The sequence below is a fragment of the Procambarus clarkii genome, chromosome 62, assembly GCF_040958095.1.
Source record: "Procambarus clarkii isolate CNS0578487 chromosome 62, FALCON_Pclarkii_2.0, whole genome shotgun sequence".
NCBI lineage: Eukaryota > Metazoa > Arthropoda > Malacostraca > Decapoda > Cambaridae > Procambarus > Procambarus clarkii.
The window spans coordinates 17,434,865-17,450,943 of record NC_091211.1 but is presented as its reverse complement, the minus strand read 5'-3'; the positions used below and the strand labels follow the sequence as shown (position 1 = coordinate 17,450,943).

The 16,079-nt window shown below is 39.0% G+C and overlaps 1 protein-coding gene across 2 annotated transcripts in view; it reads left to right on the top strand.

Annotated features, from left to right (window-relative positions):
• LOC123766465 (neurogenic protein big brain) overlaps nucleotides 1–11,501 on the top strand; it is a 216,130-nt gene extending 204,629 nt beyond the window's left edge. Inside the window, exons 6-7 of one of the 2 annotated variants that reach the window (XM_045755584.2) lie at nucleotides 1,846–1,986; nucleotides 7,585–11,501. In XM_045755584.2, coding sequence (XP_045611540.1) covers nucleotides 1,846–1,986; nucleotides 7,585–8,180 — 737 coding nt within the window. In that variant the 3' untranslated portion in view covers nucleotides 8,181–11,501. Of the gene's footprint in view, nucleotides 1–1,842; nucleotides 1,987–7,584 lie in introns of both variants that reach the window. The other variant, XM_045755583.2, reaches the window with a different exon arrangement.
• Nucleotides 11,502–16,079: the final 4,578 nt, after the last annotated feature.

Genomic DNA, 16,079 nt, shown 5'->3' with positions numbered 1-16,079 from the left:
TGCACCCGAAGAACAGGCAGCCTGATGAGAGCTGGTCACGAAGCCCCAAACACATCGCGTAACAGGGGAGGATGGTACCCCAAAACAGAACCAAAAAAAGCCTAAAGAGGAAGCAGGCGAGATAGGAGCTGACAGAGGGCAGGCGGGATCTATAACCCCCCTTCCCGGTCCTGTGAGTGGTGAAACGGATGGAACCGGAGAAGCCAGAACAATGCCAAGAACCAAACAACAAAATGAAAAGACAATGTAGGCAAGGTCAAGGCTGTACAATGTCAATGTACAAAGCTGCCAGAGGCAGGGAAATAGAAGCCAACTGAGAGTCCCAAATGAGGGCCCAGGCAAGTCTGAATCTGGGACGGAATCAAAAGACTTCCGCCATTCACCAGGAACCCAAACCTGGCAAGCTGGGAAAGAACTAGATTCCTGGCATGCTGACATGCGGACCAACTGGGAGTCCAAACCAGCCAGTTATCGAGGTAGGCAAACACATGAACCCCTAGAAGGTGCAGTTTGCCCACAATTACCCATGCCAAACTGGTAAACATATGGGGCGCCAGATTTAAACCAAAAAAGAGGATCTTTAATGGTAAACCTGATGACCCACTACAAAACCTAACCAGTCCTTTAACCTGGGAAGAATAGGGATGTGCCAATACATGTCCTTGAAGCCCAGCCTGTAAAACCAGGCACAAAAGGGCTAAGGTGGTCATGCGAAAGGTTGGACAGGTAATGAAGATGTCCAAACCTGAAAGATTGAGGATGTACAGTGGGTCTGGTGAGTTCCTCTCCAGAACTGGGAACTAGGAAACCCACTGAGAGGACGAGGTCAACATGACCGTACCTGAGGTCAAGAGGTTACCCAATGACAGATACCCACAAAGAATTAAGCCAAGGCCAGACCTAATGAGTAAATAAACAGCTTGCTCAAACATAGAGCCAAGTGTTCTCTGAAATGGTACCTGACAAATACTTATTCCTGGAGCAAAGCACCAAGGCACCTAGGAGGAGGTACTTACTGCTGAAGCACAAACTGAACTGACAAACAATTGCATCCGTGTAGCGTTTTATTGCCCTGTTATGATTTTATGCCCGGTCATGATTCTGCCCAATGGGACCTTCTATAATCTTGCCTTAGGAATCATCTAAGTTGAATAAATTAGAAAGCATTCAAATTTAATGTCAATTTAATTATTAGCAGAATATGGTATGTAATATGATTTTTAAATGATTTGAATGAATTGAAATGATAAATGGAATGATCTTGATTTAATAATTATCCCTGAAATTAGTACCATGTTTGAGAAAGCCTAAATTTTATTGACAGTAACACTAACAAAAATTACATTCATCTAACATCTAAATCCAAATTATAGAACCCAGAAGTAACAGTGATCTAAGATAACTCTTGAGCATCTCTTCTAAACATTGACTTAGTGAGAGAATGAGCTGTGTCTTAACTAACACCCACTCAAGTGGCCACTGTATGTTGTGGATCAAATTAAAATTTAAAATTTAGAGTTTAAAACTGTATATAAAGCAGTAGTGCCACTAACCATCTTTTGCACCATGTTGTTGCACAAGTTGTCTTCTGTCTGTCTGTATTGTGTTTATTGAAAATGGAAAAGTTGGTAATTACTCTTAGATAAGAATGGAATGTATATGATTGTTAAACATTAATTTATATGACCATACAAATTGCAGGGTTTTCATTTTATATTTTTATATATAGTAGTATCAGAGTAACTTGTTTTCATTATATTTGCCTAAATTATAATTTAATAATTTTGATATGTATTGATCTTTTTTTTTTCACAATTCAAAAATAAACCCAATTTTCTCCAGCAGATTCATCAAGTGTTGGCAGCGATGAAGATCCATATGATGAGTGTTCGAAGCCTCCACCCCGCTATAATTACAATGCTCTCCGAGCCCAACACTATGACCAGTACCGGCCCGCCAACACCTCCAACACCACCTCCCCGCTAGGTTTGTCATTGCATACTGTTAACAACATAGCTTTAATTTTTAAGATCTATTTCTTTAGTTAACACAATGCTTCCCAAGCATTTTTCTTCATTGCCCAGAACCATCTATCAGAATTTCCTTTTAACCTAATGTAGGCAATTACAAGGCAAACTATGTTTTATTCAATGTCTATTTTAAACATTTCAACATTTTAGCATCCACAAAAAAATTGGTAATTATTCACCATGAATATTCCATTACCCAGGCCCCAGCTAATATATTGGACAACAGACGGGTTAGAAAGGCGGGGTCCAAGAGCTAACAGCTCAATCCTGCAGCCACAAATAGTAAATACACCTCACATCATATTTAGGGTTCAGCAAACTGTTGTGTTTTGTGGTTTTTATGAAGGCGAGGTTGGAAAATCCTAATTCACATGTAAGATGCATGGACACAGCGATACAGTACAGTAATTGCATCACGGCCTCCTCAGTTACCACAGGATATTACTGTACTCATAAATTGTTAACGAGAGAGATTCCAAAATAACATTTTGCATCGACTGCTTTGCCTAAACTTAATTATTTGCTCAGCAAAACCATTGTCTTGAGTTCACTGAAATCAGTGCCATCAGCATCCTCCAAGAACAAAGAAAAGGTGCACTTTTGTTCCTCTACCCTAACTGAAAACATGCCCATGCACTCAGCTCTGGGTCCAGATTCATGGAATTCAATATTTATAAAGAAATGCAAGGTGCCAGTAGCACAGGCACTCGGTATAGTGTGGAGGAAGAGCCTGAACACGGGGAAGATACCAGATGCGATTAAAGCAGCAGACATAGCCTCTCTACACAAGAGAGGGAGCAAAGCATTGGCAAAGAATTATAGACCAGTTGCCTAACATCCCACATAATAAAAGTATTTGAGAGAGTGATCAGGAGACCAGTTTCATGGAGACTAATGACCTTCACAACCCAGGCCAACATGGATTTAGAGCGGGAAGATCGTGCCTCTCATAGCTACTTGACCATTACGACAAAGTCACTCAGGCATTAGAAGAAAAACAGACTGCAGATGTGGTATACATGGACTTCACAAAGGCATTTGATAAATGTGACCATGGAATGATAGCACACAAAATGAGGTCAATGGGAGTAACCTATAAAGTATGATGCTGGATACTAAGTTTTCTGTCAAACAGAACACAAAGAGTAACAGTCAACCATATAAAATATAAGTCCAAGTGCAGTTAAAAGTTCTGTACCTCAGGGTACAGTTCTTGCACCACTGCTTTTCTTTATTCTCATATCAGATATAGATAAAAATACAAGTCACAGCTTCGTATCATCCTTTGCAGATGACACAAAAATAAGCACAAAAATTACCTCTGCTGAAGACATTGAAAAACGTCAAGCAGATATTGATAAAGTTTTCGATTGGACAACAGAAAATAACATGATGTTAAACAGTGATAGCTTCCAGGTACTCAGGTATGGTAAAAATGAGGACCTTAAACATAATACAGGGTACAAAACACAATTAAATCTGCCCATAGTAGGAAAACAACATGTAAAGGATTTGAGACTAATGATGTCTTACGACCTAACGTTTAGGGAGCATAACCAAACAAATATTGCGTCAGCCAGAAAAATGATAGGATGGATTACGAGAACTTTCAAATCCAGGGATCCCATCACAATGGTTGTACTATATAAATCACTTGTATTGTTCCGTCCTGAGTACTGCTCAGTACTTGCTTTCCGTTTCACAGCAGGAGAGATTTCTGAAATGGAGGGAATACAGAGAACATATATAGCATACAAAGATGCGATAAAGCACCTATATTATTGGGATCGTCTCAAACCTCTCCAAATGTACTCACTAGAAATTAGACGAGAAAGATATCAAATAATATACACGTGGAAAATACTGGAGGGCCAGGTCCCAAATCCACACAGTAAAATAACAACATACAGGGGTACCTCGGTTTAAGAGTTTAATACGTTCCTGGAGACAGCTCGTAATCCGAAGCTAATTTCCCCATAAGAAATAATGGGAAATGAATTAATCCGTTCCTGACTACCCAAAAACCTCGCTTCAAATTAAATTTTATATCTAATTCATCTAAATCTACACTACAAAAGTATGTTCAAGTTATTACTTACCCTTGCTGATGACTGCTGTTGGTGTATGGAAGATGGTGGGGAGGAGGAGAGGTGTGACTGTTTGGAAGGAGAGTGCCCTTCCATTATAACATCAGGCAGTGAGGACTTCTCTGGTGTGCACTCTCTGGCACGTTTTGCCTGCATACCACTAGGACCTGCTTGTGGCTCACTGCTTGCATGTCTTGCTAAGAATCTGTCTAAAGATACATGTATTTCCCTACAATTTAACACCTGTCTGTAGTAAGATATCACATTGTCATTTAAAAGGTCAATGCAATGGCCTGCTACAGCTTTATCTGGGAGAGTTTTTTCAACAAAACTTTGCAGTTCTTCCCATACTTCACACATTTTCTTAATGAAGAAGGGACATCCTCTACTGCCTCTACTCACAACTATTTTCTTAGGTTGAACCTTACCACTGGCTTTCTTGGGACCCATTGCGAGATACAGTATATAATAACAACTTTTATGTTCAAATGGCCAAATATCCGACAAAACATTGTAAATCCTTGTGAAGAATTGAGGAGGGATAGTCACTGGGCGCGAGGCACTGGTAAACTGAGCGGCGATCACCGTGCCACCACGCACTAGGTTGGCCTGTACGCGTATCAACACCTTTGTATTCCGAGGTAACGCTCGTATTCCAATGTAAATTTTCTAAGCAAATCCTCCTTGTAATCCAAAATACTTGTAAACAGGGACGCTCGTAATCCGAGGTACCACTGTACTGGAGTGAACGATATGGAAGAAAATGCAGAATAGAACCAGTGAAGAGCCGGGGTGCCATAGGCACAATCAGAGAACACTGTATAAACATCAGAGGTCCACGGTTGTTCAACATCCTCCCAACGAGTATAAGAAATATTGCCAGAACAACCGTGGACATCTTCAAAAGAAAACTAGATAATTTTCTCCAAGGAGTGCCAGACCAACCGGGCTGTGGTGGGTATGTGGGCCTGCGGGCCGCTCCAAGCAACAGCCTGGTGGACCAAGCTCTCACAAGTCAAGCCTGTCCTCAGGCCGAGCTTGGAGAGTAGAAGAACTCCCAGAACCCCATCAAGCAGGAACCTTTTTTAGCCAATATTCGAGCTTTTCTTGAAATGCTGTTACAGTACAGTATTTGTTTGTTTACAGAAATCCTATTTTCCTTTTTTCCTTGAAGTTGTAGATTAAGTGCATTCATATGGTTGAAAATATCAGTTAAATAAATAAGATGAGCTAACCATTTCTAGTTCAAAATTCTCTGAACAAAGGCTTTTTATTTTTTTTTTATCCAAAAACCACTTTAATTTCAGTCCCCAACTCAAAAGAGTGATTTGGAATATTCCCTTTTGAGAGCCAATGGGACTCCATGTCGAATGAAAGAATCGGTTTTGCAATACAAGGACCTGATGGGCTTCAAGTTTAACCATTACACTGCGCATAGCGCCTTTTGGCTCTAGATCGGTGGTGTACAGAGCACCTCAGGTCGTTCATAGGTATAGTGTACGATTCAAAACTGGATGCGGGTATGAAATGGATGCCTGAGGCCTCCAGTGATCGTCCGCCATTTTGAAAAAAATCCCAGGATGCCCCACAGGGCTGTGGGGATCCTCAGTTTCAAGGAAGCAACCATGCCTGATGCATCGTCTACGAGCTCCCGATCCACGGTCAGCCGCGGTGTTGCAAAATGATTCTCAGAGGAGGAGATACATGACATTGTATGATGGACCGATTGTTGACGATTTAGACTACAGTCCAGAAAAAGACCTAACACGAGTGATGGGGAGACTGAAGAGGATGATGTCACGAGTGCATACAGTACTCGCGCATTGCCCGGCCTCCCACACCACCCTAGGTCAACACTGCTCACGTTACACCACCAGTTGTGTCACCTGACGAGTTTATTTGGTGATACTACATGTGATGAGTCATTTTCGGGGTTCAGTGACATAGGCTCAGATACAAGCAGTGTTGATGAACCGAGTACAAGCAGCTATGGTGTTACTAGGCGGGATTTTGTTGCCCCAGCACCTCACTGAGGCAAGAGCCAGCATGTCACATGGCCTGAAGACAATGACGACAATGAGCCCTCGACATCAGGTGTTCGTGGTAGGCCTATACTACGCAGAACAGTCTCATCTCCTGGCATACCCATACGCAACTCTAGCACAAGACGACGGAGCCGTGGTGTTGGCGCCAAAACCAAAAACATGGGTGTACTTGTGGGTGGCAGGATTATGAGAAATTTGTCCCGCAAATTCAAACACTTGATATCGATGTTGGTGTGACATCCCCTATACTGGTAAAGATATGGCTGAAACTGATTATTTTATAGCATATTTTGATCAGCAATTCATGGACCATCTCGTTGCAGAGACTAACCAATATGCTCAGGACCTCATTGACTCAGGACTTTTACCTGCCTCTCGAATGACACGCTGGAAAGACACGACTAATGAGGAAATGTGTATGTTTTTAATGTTGTGCATGATGATGAGGCATTCAGATAAACACGTGATCCAGGATTATTGGAGCAAAGACAGCCTTGTTCCAACCCCCGTGTTCAACAGATACATGTCACATGAAAGGTTCCTGCTGCTTCTCAGGTGCCTACAATTTGAGAACAATGCTAATGAAGACAGACTGTGGAAAGTGCGGAAAGTATTTAGTGATATGAGAGGAAAGTTCTGTGACTATTTTGTACCAGCGCAGAATGTTGTGATAGATGAATCGCCAGTCCTCTTCAAGGGACTACTGGTGTTCAAGCAGTACATTTCATCAAAACAGCATAGATTTGAACTAAAGTTCGTGTTATGCGACTGCAAAACTGGTATTGTCATGGACATGATACTATATTCAGGTACAGACATTGATATACCAGTCAAGATCCACACGGGTTCTCAGGCAGTGTCGTACAAACACTCATGGGTTCGTTGCTGGAACCATGCAGTGCCACATACGTTGCAACACTGGCATATGTGGCACTGTCAAGGCCCACAGGAGGGAAATGCCAGTCTTTGGCATTGCAATTGCAGTGGGATTGGGATAATTGCAATTGCAGACTCACTAAAAAAACAAAGGTGCTGAAAAAATTTAACAAGTTCTCATTTTGTGAGCAGAGTGGTGGACGGTTGGAACAATATAATCGAGAAGATGGAGAGTGCCAAAAGCATCAACAGTTTCAGAATGTCACATAACAAAGATTATAGGGAAGACAGGCCTTCATAAGTATACCTCTCATCCTGTAACTACACTTGGATAATTATACTGTAGAGTATGTATATACAGTAGTCTGTTGCTTCCTGGGTTAGACAATCAACAAGTGTGAATAACTGCCTACATTTTCATGGTTAACATTTTACAAATGTTTGTATTTCTCTATAATTTCATATGCTTGCCATGAATTTAATAAATTCCTATTTTATTTATATATGTTAAAATTATACATATATTGATGATGATATTTGTTTTAGGTTACCCAGCAAGCATGTATGGACATACAGGAACTCCTTCTGTTTACAATGCCTCTTCATACAAATACGACACTAGCTATACCTCTAACAAAGATGATATATATTCTGGATCCAAGAGTTTGTATGCCAAATCTCCATCCATGCCACGCTCTACATCTCTCAACCGTTCCCAGTCAGTTTACACCAAGCCACCACCGCCTCGCATGGACAACTACTCCAGGAATCTTGCTCAATCACAGAGCCTTTGTTCCAAACCTGCTGCCAGCTTCTCTGCTCTTTCTCACACAGAGAGCATATACAAGAACAACCCTCGACAAGACACACTTTATGTTACAAGTAAGTCTGGAATTGTTAAACCAGAGCCAGTCTATGGTACAGCAACATACAAGCAAAATGACTCTGGGGATTCAAACTATTCAACTTACCGAGGCTCTGCCAGCTACAGTTCTTCACGCTCGTCCAACCCCTGCCCACCAATACCTATGAGCCGTACTCGCACTGACAATCTCACTCCTAATTCAGTTGCCTCGGCCCACTCTGGTCATGCCACACCAAACTCTGCAACCTTGTGCTATTCTCCTAATCCTCAGTATTGAAATATGTACTGTATTTTAGTGAGTGCAGGCTGTGTGTCCTAGGTAACTCATAAACCATGGCATGTATTCAAGCTATCAGTAAGTTCTTATACATATACATGGGATAATCATCAATTTAATAAATGCCAAAATTAATTTAGGGTATGATAATTTATCATGAGTTTTTAAATTAATAAGCTTAAAGACTTGACAAAACCTCAATGTTGAAAGTGGGACTTGTATTTTAAGAATATATTAATTAAATTAATAAAATACAGCTCTAAAATTAAAATTTGTTAATAAAATCAAAGCGTCACTGCATCAAATTGCTGAACAATTATGTGCTTCCATGATCATAATTTATAATTAGAGTATGAAAAGCATACTAGCAGTGTAGGTAGTTTCAGGTGTCAGGTTCCAGTTTGGCTCTATTTAGAATATCACATCTAGGAATATTTGCTGGGTATTTTCATGGAAAATAGAAGATTTTGTTAATGGCGTCTAGCAATACATGGTAGAGATATAAATGGTAAAGTTTCCATATCAATAGGTAATTGAATCGGTCTTGGCTTCATATTTAAGGAATCTTTACAGAAGGTAAAGTTACACTGACTGCTTTCAGGAATGGTTTTTATATTTGAAACTGTTTGTTAAAAGCAGTACAGAACTAGAAAGGGTAGATAAAATTGAAAAGAATGAACAGGATATTGTTTGACTTGAAATTAACAATATTTTGTAGACAGGGAAGGCAGTTTCCAATATCAAAGAAAATTAAATTCATTTTTATTTGCTCTAGTGCAAGGGCTTAATTAATATGAAGGTACTTTTTAATTTGCAGTAAATACACTAACCAAATTTCAGCATGCCACAGATTTCTTTAAACATATTTTTTTTTTAAAGCTGTGAATGCATTATGCAATAGGCTTTTAGATAACTTTATTATAGTTTGCAAAAGAGTTTTTGTGTAAATAAATTTTTGCTCATAAATTGAGCAGTATAAAAGTATAATTTTTATTTCTATTGCAAAATGGCATACACAGTGTGTTGTTCTATCACTTCGGTTAAGACAAATCTTATTTATCAATTTTGCTAGATCATCAGCTAATCAATATTTACAGCATTATTTTAAACAAATTCACAAGATAATAATACTGCGGAGTGATAGTTTCATGGGTGAGCTTTATACTGTGTAATTCTGATATTAGGTTATTAGGCTATGTCTTCATATCCACAGGAGATGCCCATGAAACATTACCGACTCTCTCTACACAAACTCCACATCCTGGAGACTGTTAGAAAGAGAGTCTGGTGTTTGTTGTTTGTGAAGTGAAAGTGTTGGCGGCAAGTATTTAACTACAGTTGTTAGTTAGCAATTGAAGAAGATACTTAGAGAAATGTAATTATTATTAATTATTTTTTTGATGCATTGAATGGTCATAGCTCAAACAAATGTGAAGCACAAGTAATCTCTCATGTAAGATGAATAGATTAGTGTAGTAGCCTGACTTAGAATGACTACTGCATTTTATATTACCACTAAACAGATAGTTCAGTAAAGTTTACTAGAAGATATTGATGATAGTTTTACGAGTCTACTATAAATACTGGGTTCTTGTTTCGGATGGTAAACAAAGTTTAAATGGCTTTATCTCGCCCATAGGGAGAGTGGTGACCCAGTTTAAATTGTCTGTAGCCAAGATTATTTGCAATATATTTGATGATTTTAGACTTCATTGCAGTCTTTTTCATCTCATTTATAAATGGTGTGGATGTTACCTCATGTATTTTGTGTAAAATAAGCAATTGCTTTTGACAAGGCAGCAGTATCTTGGTAGGTAACCACATTAACGAAACTGCTGTTTGACAATTGTCTTGGAGATGACTGGCATTGTGTTCGGAAAACACGGCTACCGTAGTAAAAGTATTGTACAGAATTTATCTTTCTGTATGTAATACTGACGAGTTTGGTTATTTCCAAGCTTAATAGAATTCACATTACAGGTACCGAGTGAAAAAAATGCCAAAATAATCTTATATAGGCCTTTTTGTCTGTTTATTACACATTAAAATATCATACCTTGTTTTATATTAATTGTATGTATAAAGATGCCATTATGTGTTTTATTCAGTGAATTAGAGAAGTTCTATCTTATTCAGAACAAATTTACCATTTATCGATATCCAGTTTACCTGTCCATGGGACCAAAATTATTTTGCTTTGTAAATCTTGTACATGAAGTGGCAAGTAATTTATATCATTGTTTTGAAAGTTGCTATTGTTTTGTTGCATCATTTTGTCTATATTGTATTCTTCACCTTGATATTTATCAATTTGAATATGGTTAGATGTTCTTCCCTTAAGTATTTGCATATAATAGGAGCTTCATAAGCAGTTTACCCTGAATAAAAATATATTCAACCATTTATTTTTGTATTAGGACAAAAATGTCTGTACTATATTTCATAATTTGTTTTACCAAAGAAGTAAATGTGAAAAACATTTTATGCATAGTTCTAAATGCAAATTAATGACTTGCTTTGAAGAGCCTTCAGAAAAATTTAAGGCTCTAGCTTACGTTTATTTAAAAAATTGGCAGTTTAAATACAAAAAAAAAGTTTGTATGATGTTACTATTGAATTAGTAATTCTGGTTATGAATAATGATTACAATGAAAATGTACAACCATTAGATAGTGTCTAAGTTTGTAGTGTACATATTTCATTCAAACAGTGTGAAATTTTTAATTTTCATGGCCAATATTCATAACACATTTATGTGTGTACTTTCAAACCATGTAAATCTTTCCTCATGCATGTATTTAACAGCTTATGAGCTTGGAAGTGTTACAAGGTTCTCCATAATACCCACGGGTCAAGATCGGCCTCGCAGCGTTTTGAAGCTCAAACTGTGTAATAAATACACACGTAAGTTGTTGTCTTCGATGAAAGATGTACAGATTTTTTTAAGTGGACATGTAAATGCTTGATAAATCCTGACCCAGAAGTAGAAATACATTTGTTATACAAAATACGAAAGTTCTTGTCATCTTACACAGACTGTATTGGTCCATGTTTGCGAAGTTGTAGATGATTATCAGCCGTGTGAATTGCCAGCTGTTTTAATCAAAATTCAAAACAAATGGGAACTTTGTCACCACGGTCGTGTTACCATTTGTTTTGCATGCTGATGTTAAAGTTCTCTGCTGTTAAAAAATTTGGCCTTTATTTTTCTTGCTTATGTATTTGAATCATGTTTTTTATTTATAATACAAGTTAATGAAGCTGCCATGTACATAACTGTGTTATATTTTAGTATGAAATAAAGAATGAAGAAAGACAACATTCAGATATTTTCATTTATGCCAAGGCTCAGACACAGATTACAGATTTGGACAAGCTTGTTTAGGGACTACAAAAAACATAAAAATCCTTGTTAATTATCAAAGGAATGCACCAAGCCTGAAGACTTAGTGCATTGACAGCTTTCTCGCTGTCAATTTTCCTTTGTTGTTGTAGTCGATTCTCGCAGTGCCCTCATGGCTCTGAGTCCTTTAATCCAGTCCATCCTGTGGTAGATGAAATTTAACATTGGCTGTTTCTTATCTCCAGCAGATTTAAGAGAGTTAAGTTTTGCTGGGTTCCCAGCCATATTGGCGTTTCCTTAAATGAGGTGTGGATGCTGCCGCTAAGGAGGCTATCCACACTCGTCCTATCTCCCGTAAAGGTGTTTCTTATTTCAACTTTTACCTAGTTATTCATTCCTCAATCCATGCCCATTGGCAGGGTCGTTGGTCTTCTGTTACTGGTAACAAACTGTATTGCTTAAGAGTAGCGCTTCACCATGGATTTCCTCCTACCACCACAATTGGCGGTTGAAAATGGCTCTGGCGAGGTCAAGTATTGGTAATACACGTTTAACAATCAGGCACTTGATGTTTAAGGAGCAGGCCGGTGCTCCATTATGTTATTTTCTACTACCCAGTTGAAATCTTGATTAATATCTGCTTGTAGTTTTTCAATGTCTTCAGCTTAGCAGAGGTCATTTTCATTCTGATTTTTGTGGCATCTGCAAAGGAAAATACGAAGCTGTGACTTGTATTTTTGTCTATATCAGATATGAGAATAAGATAAAGCAGTGATGCAAGGCCTGTACCCTGGGGTACAGAGTTTTAAACTGCAATTGGACTATTTTATTTGGTTGACTGTTACTCTGTGTTCTGTTTGACATCAAATTAAATATCCACCGTCCTACTTTATCTGTTATTCCCATTGATCTCATTTGAATGCTATCACTTCATGGTCACATTTATTGAATGCCTTAGCAAAATTCGTGTATACCACATCTGCATTTTGTTCTTCTTCTAAGTGCCAGACCAACCAGGGTGTAATGGATATGTGGGCCTGCAGTCCGCTCCAAGCAACAGTCTGCTGTACCAAGTAAGTCAAGTCTGGCCTCAGGCCTGACTCGGGGAGTAGAACTCTCAGAACCCTCTCCAGGTACACTCCAGGTATCATTGTACAGTACTTGCCAGGGTTTGGCACCAATATCCTTGTCTGGTGCTTCCTTACATTTACTAATGGATGGGATTGCCAGTTGCATGCAAGTTCAAGTGGCCTATTTGCCTCCACCATCCTCTCAGGTAAAACATATGCACCCATCAAACACACAGCATAACCACAATATTATTTTTACTATTGTTACTCTCATGCAATGTTGTAACAATATTGTGTATGTGATAAACAGCTGAAAAATTCTGGAAAACCAAACCTCCATTTCTGACTTTATAGGAGTCACTGAGAGTCTTAATAGTAGCTGATCCTATTAAAGGGGGGGGGGGAACTGGGACTGACCCTGACCTGCTTAGGACAATCATATGTTTATAGTCTTTTATTAATGGAAGTTAATTTGCTTGGCTTCTTTTTTTTTTTTTTGCATGTCTCAGCATTTCTCAAATGTGGAAGTGTGTGGTGTTTGTTCTTGGTGAATATATTTTCTATCGTTTGGGTAGTCATTCATTTCTTAGGGAGTTCACATTTTTGGCATTATTCCTTTGAACTATTATCTTCTGATTTCTTGCGTGTTCCGTGATGACCCTTTTCAAATTTTGCTTCTCGGCATGGCATGCTTGCATGCCATGTTTGTCTACCAGCCCATTCCATATGTTTTGCAATTCCTCTCTCATTCCTTGATTGGCAAGACGTACGAGTTAGTATGTTGCATCATACAGACTGAGGATCCCAAGGTGTTCAGTTCCTCATTGGTGGTTGCATCCAGGTCCTCTTTCACATACAGCATCACCCCACCTGCTATTGTTGTTCTGTCATTTCTGAAAGATGGGCAGTATCCTGGGAGAAAGAATTCCCCTTCTATTATGTCCTCTCGTTCCCATGTTTCACTGATGCCTATGATATCTGGATTTCTGCATTCTTTCTCAGTATTACTCTCATTATTCATATTACTGGTTGGCTCCTCAATATTCCTATTGTTTTTGTGTACCTCGACACAATGTCCTTCTGCATTGTTACATTGTTACATTGTTTCTAAGCTATCAGTTCCTGGGTTTTGTTGTGTATTTTTTTGTTTTAACACAATATGCTCATATTTCTGGTAGTTATTCTGTGAATGGTAGGTTGTGCACTTCTACATAGGTAGATGCACACTGCCACGGCATGAAACCAAAAGAATTCTTATTTGCCACTGAAGAGGCATCCCATGAACGTGCAAAGCACACCTATAAACCAGCATAACCAACATGAGCATGCCCACCTCTTTCCCCTCCCCTCCCCAATCTCCAAGCACTTTATCTAATGTTATTAGCAAGTCTGGTTTCAGGACCAAGTCCCCTGCACGACCCAGACACCAGAACTACTCGGGAGAAGCCCCAGAAAGGAGGGCACTCGAGCCCCACGGAGAAGAGAACTGGCGCGTAAAGGAGAAATGGAAGCAAACATCAGATAAAATAAGTCTGAAACAAAGTTGGTGAGCTAATCAGCTAAGGATGCAAGATGAGGAGCATAAACACACAGTGAAATATAATAAACAAAAATTATTGAGCATGCTCTTTCCCCAGCAGGACAACCAAGTCCTAAGGAAAACTAACCCCACTTAGATTAAAAAAAAAAAAAAAAAGGTCTTTTGTAAATTAGTGGTGTGTATAGTACTTTACCATTTATTCCACGTCTAATTTCCTTGCCAGTCTTTCATGTGGTACCTTGACAAAAGCTTTAGAGAAGTCCATGTATATTTACCTGAATTTACCCGAGGACCACTAACACTAGTGGCCTCGATGAGGACAGGAAGCTAGTGGCTTCTTAAACATCCCCCTATTTGTCCTGATGATTTTTTTCAAGCTGGATTTTAAAGTTCAGCAGAGTTTTGGCATTTAAGCGGGTGAGCAGTTCCATGGGTTTATAAAGCTCAAGGTGAAAAAGCATCACCTGTTTTCAGTCCTACATTGTGGCTTGTTGAGCTTGAAATTGTTGCTCCTTGTCTGTGTTACATCTGCCCTTTTGAAAAATTTGTCGTGATAAACATCCTCCAAATTGTTCAGTATTTTGAATGTTTCAATGAGATCAGCCCTATCATATCTGGTTTGTTGTGTTGTTAGCCCTGTGGCCCTCAACTTGTCCTGGTATGACTGGTATGTCCTGGTATACTACGTCTACTGGAAGTGTTTTTTTTTTTGTCTAAATAGTTGGTTACCATTTAAAAAAATGTGAGAGATCTGTATGGAAAAAGTTTTTTAGCCAGTTTAAGTTTAAAGTTTTATAAGGAAAATAAATAACAGGTACACAACTAAGAAACAAGAACATTATACTGTAATAATAATTTTCGTTGTTGGGACAGGAAGCCTGTACAGTACTTAGACTTGTATAGAGGTCCCCTTCCCCCCTAGGTTGAACTACCTGTACTGGCCTTCCCCAGGATGCAACCACCCAAATGTAATAATCTCCATTGAGGTCTGATAAAGACCTCCTGTGCCATCTGTAATCCTTTTTGCACTACTGCTCTCAGGACGAGTATGGGGTGCACAACAAACTAGCTATCTCCAGTGGCAACAATCAAATCAATAGTAGTCTAACTCCCAGTATCTAGGTAAAGAGGCATCAAGGGAACTGAAACATGCCCAGCCATTATGCTCTGCCCAGGGATCCTCGACTCTAAGTCAAAAACAGAGTACAGTACTGTACTACGGCACAAGTGATGAAATCAGAAAGATGAAATATAGAAAAGATCTACTACATTTTATTTAAGGGGGCTCAATCGACTTGAGAATGGTCCAGGATGGACCGAAACGTCGTCGTCCCTTCACCTTCTAGTGTGTGGTCTGGTCAACTTATTTAAGGGGTCCCAATAGTACATTTGGTTTTGTTCTCAACTCACAATCGAGAATTGCGAGTCAAATTCCTATCACCTAGAAGTAAGTAGGTACTCAGGAGTTAGTCAATTTGTTGTGAGGTTGCATCCTGGGCTGGGTCAGTAATTCAATCTTGGGGGCTGGGGAGGACCTCAATATAAGCCTAACATGTATGAATAAACTCTGGCTGCCTGTCCCCGACACAATGAATTATTATTATTAGAAGTAAATCTTCAAAATAATTCACTTACAGATAGACAATGTTAACATTAGCCAACCCATTCTCCTGTTTAGATAGTAGGTTTTGTAACTATGTGCACCATAGTACAAAGATTGCCGTTCTAAGCAATTAGAACTCTGTACTATTCACGTTACAGAGTCAGAAAAATGAAGCTAAAAAGCAAACTTCGATTTCTACTTTCCAAGTTTGTTGTACGTCGGTATATACTATGGTCCTCATCATTACTATAAGTACAGCATAGTACAGTATTACCAAAACAGGAGGATGAAATGACATTAGCATTAAAAATGATAGAAAGTTCCTTGGCCTATACATAAACAA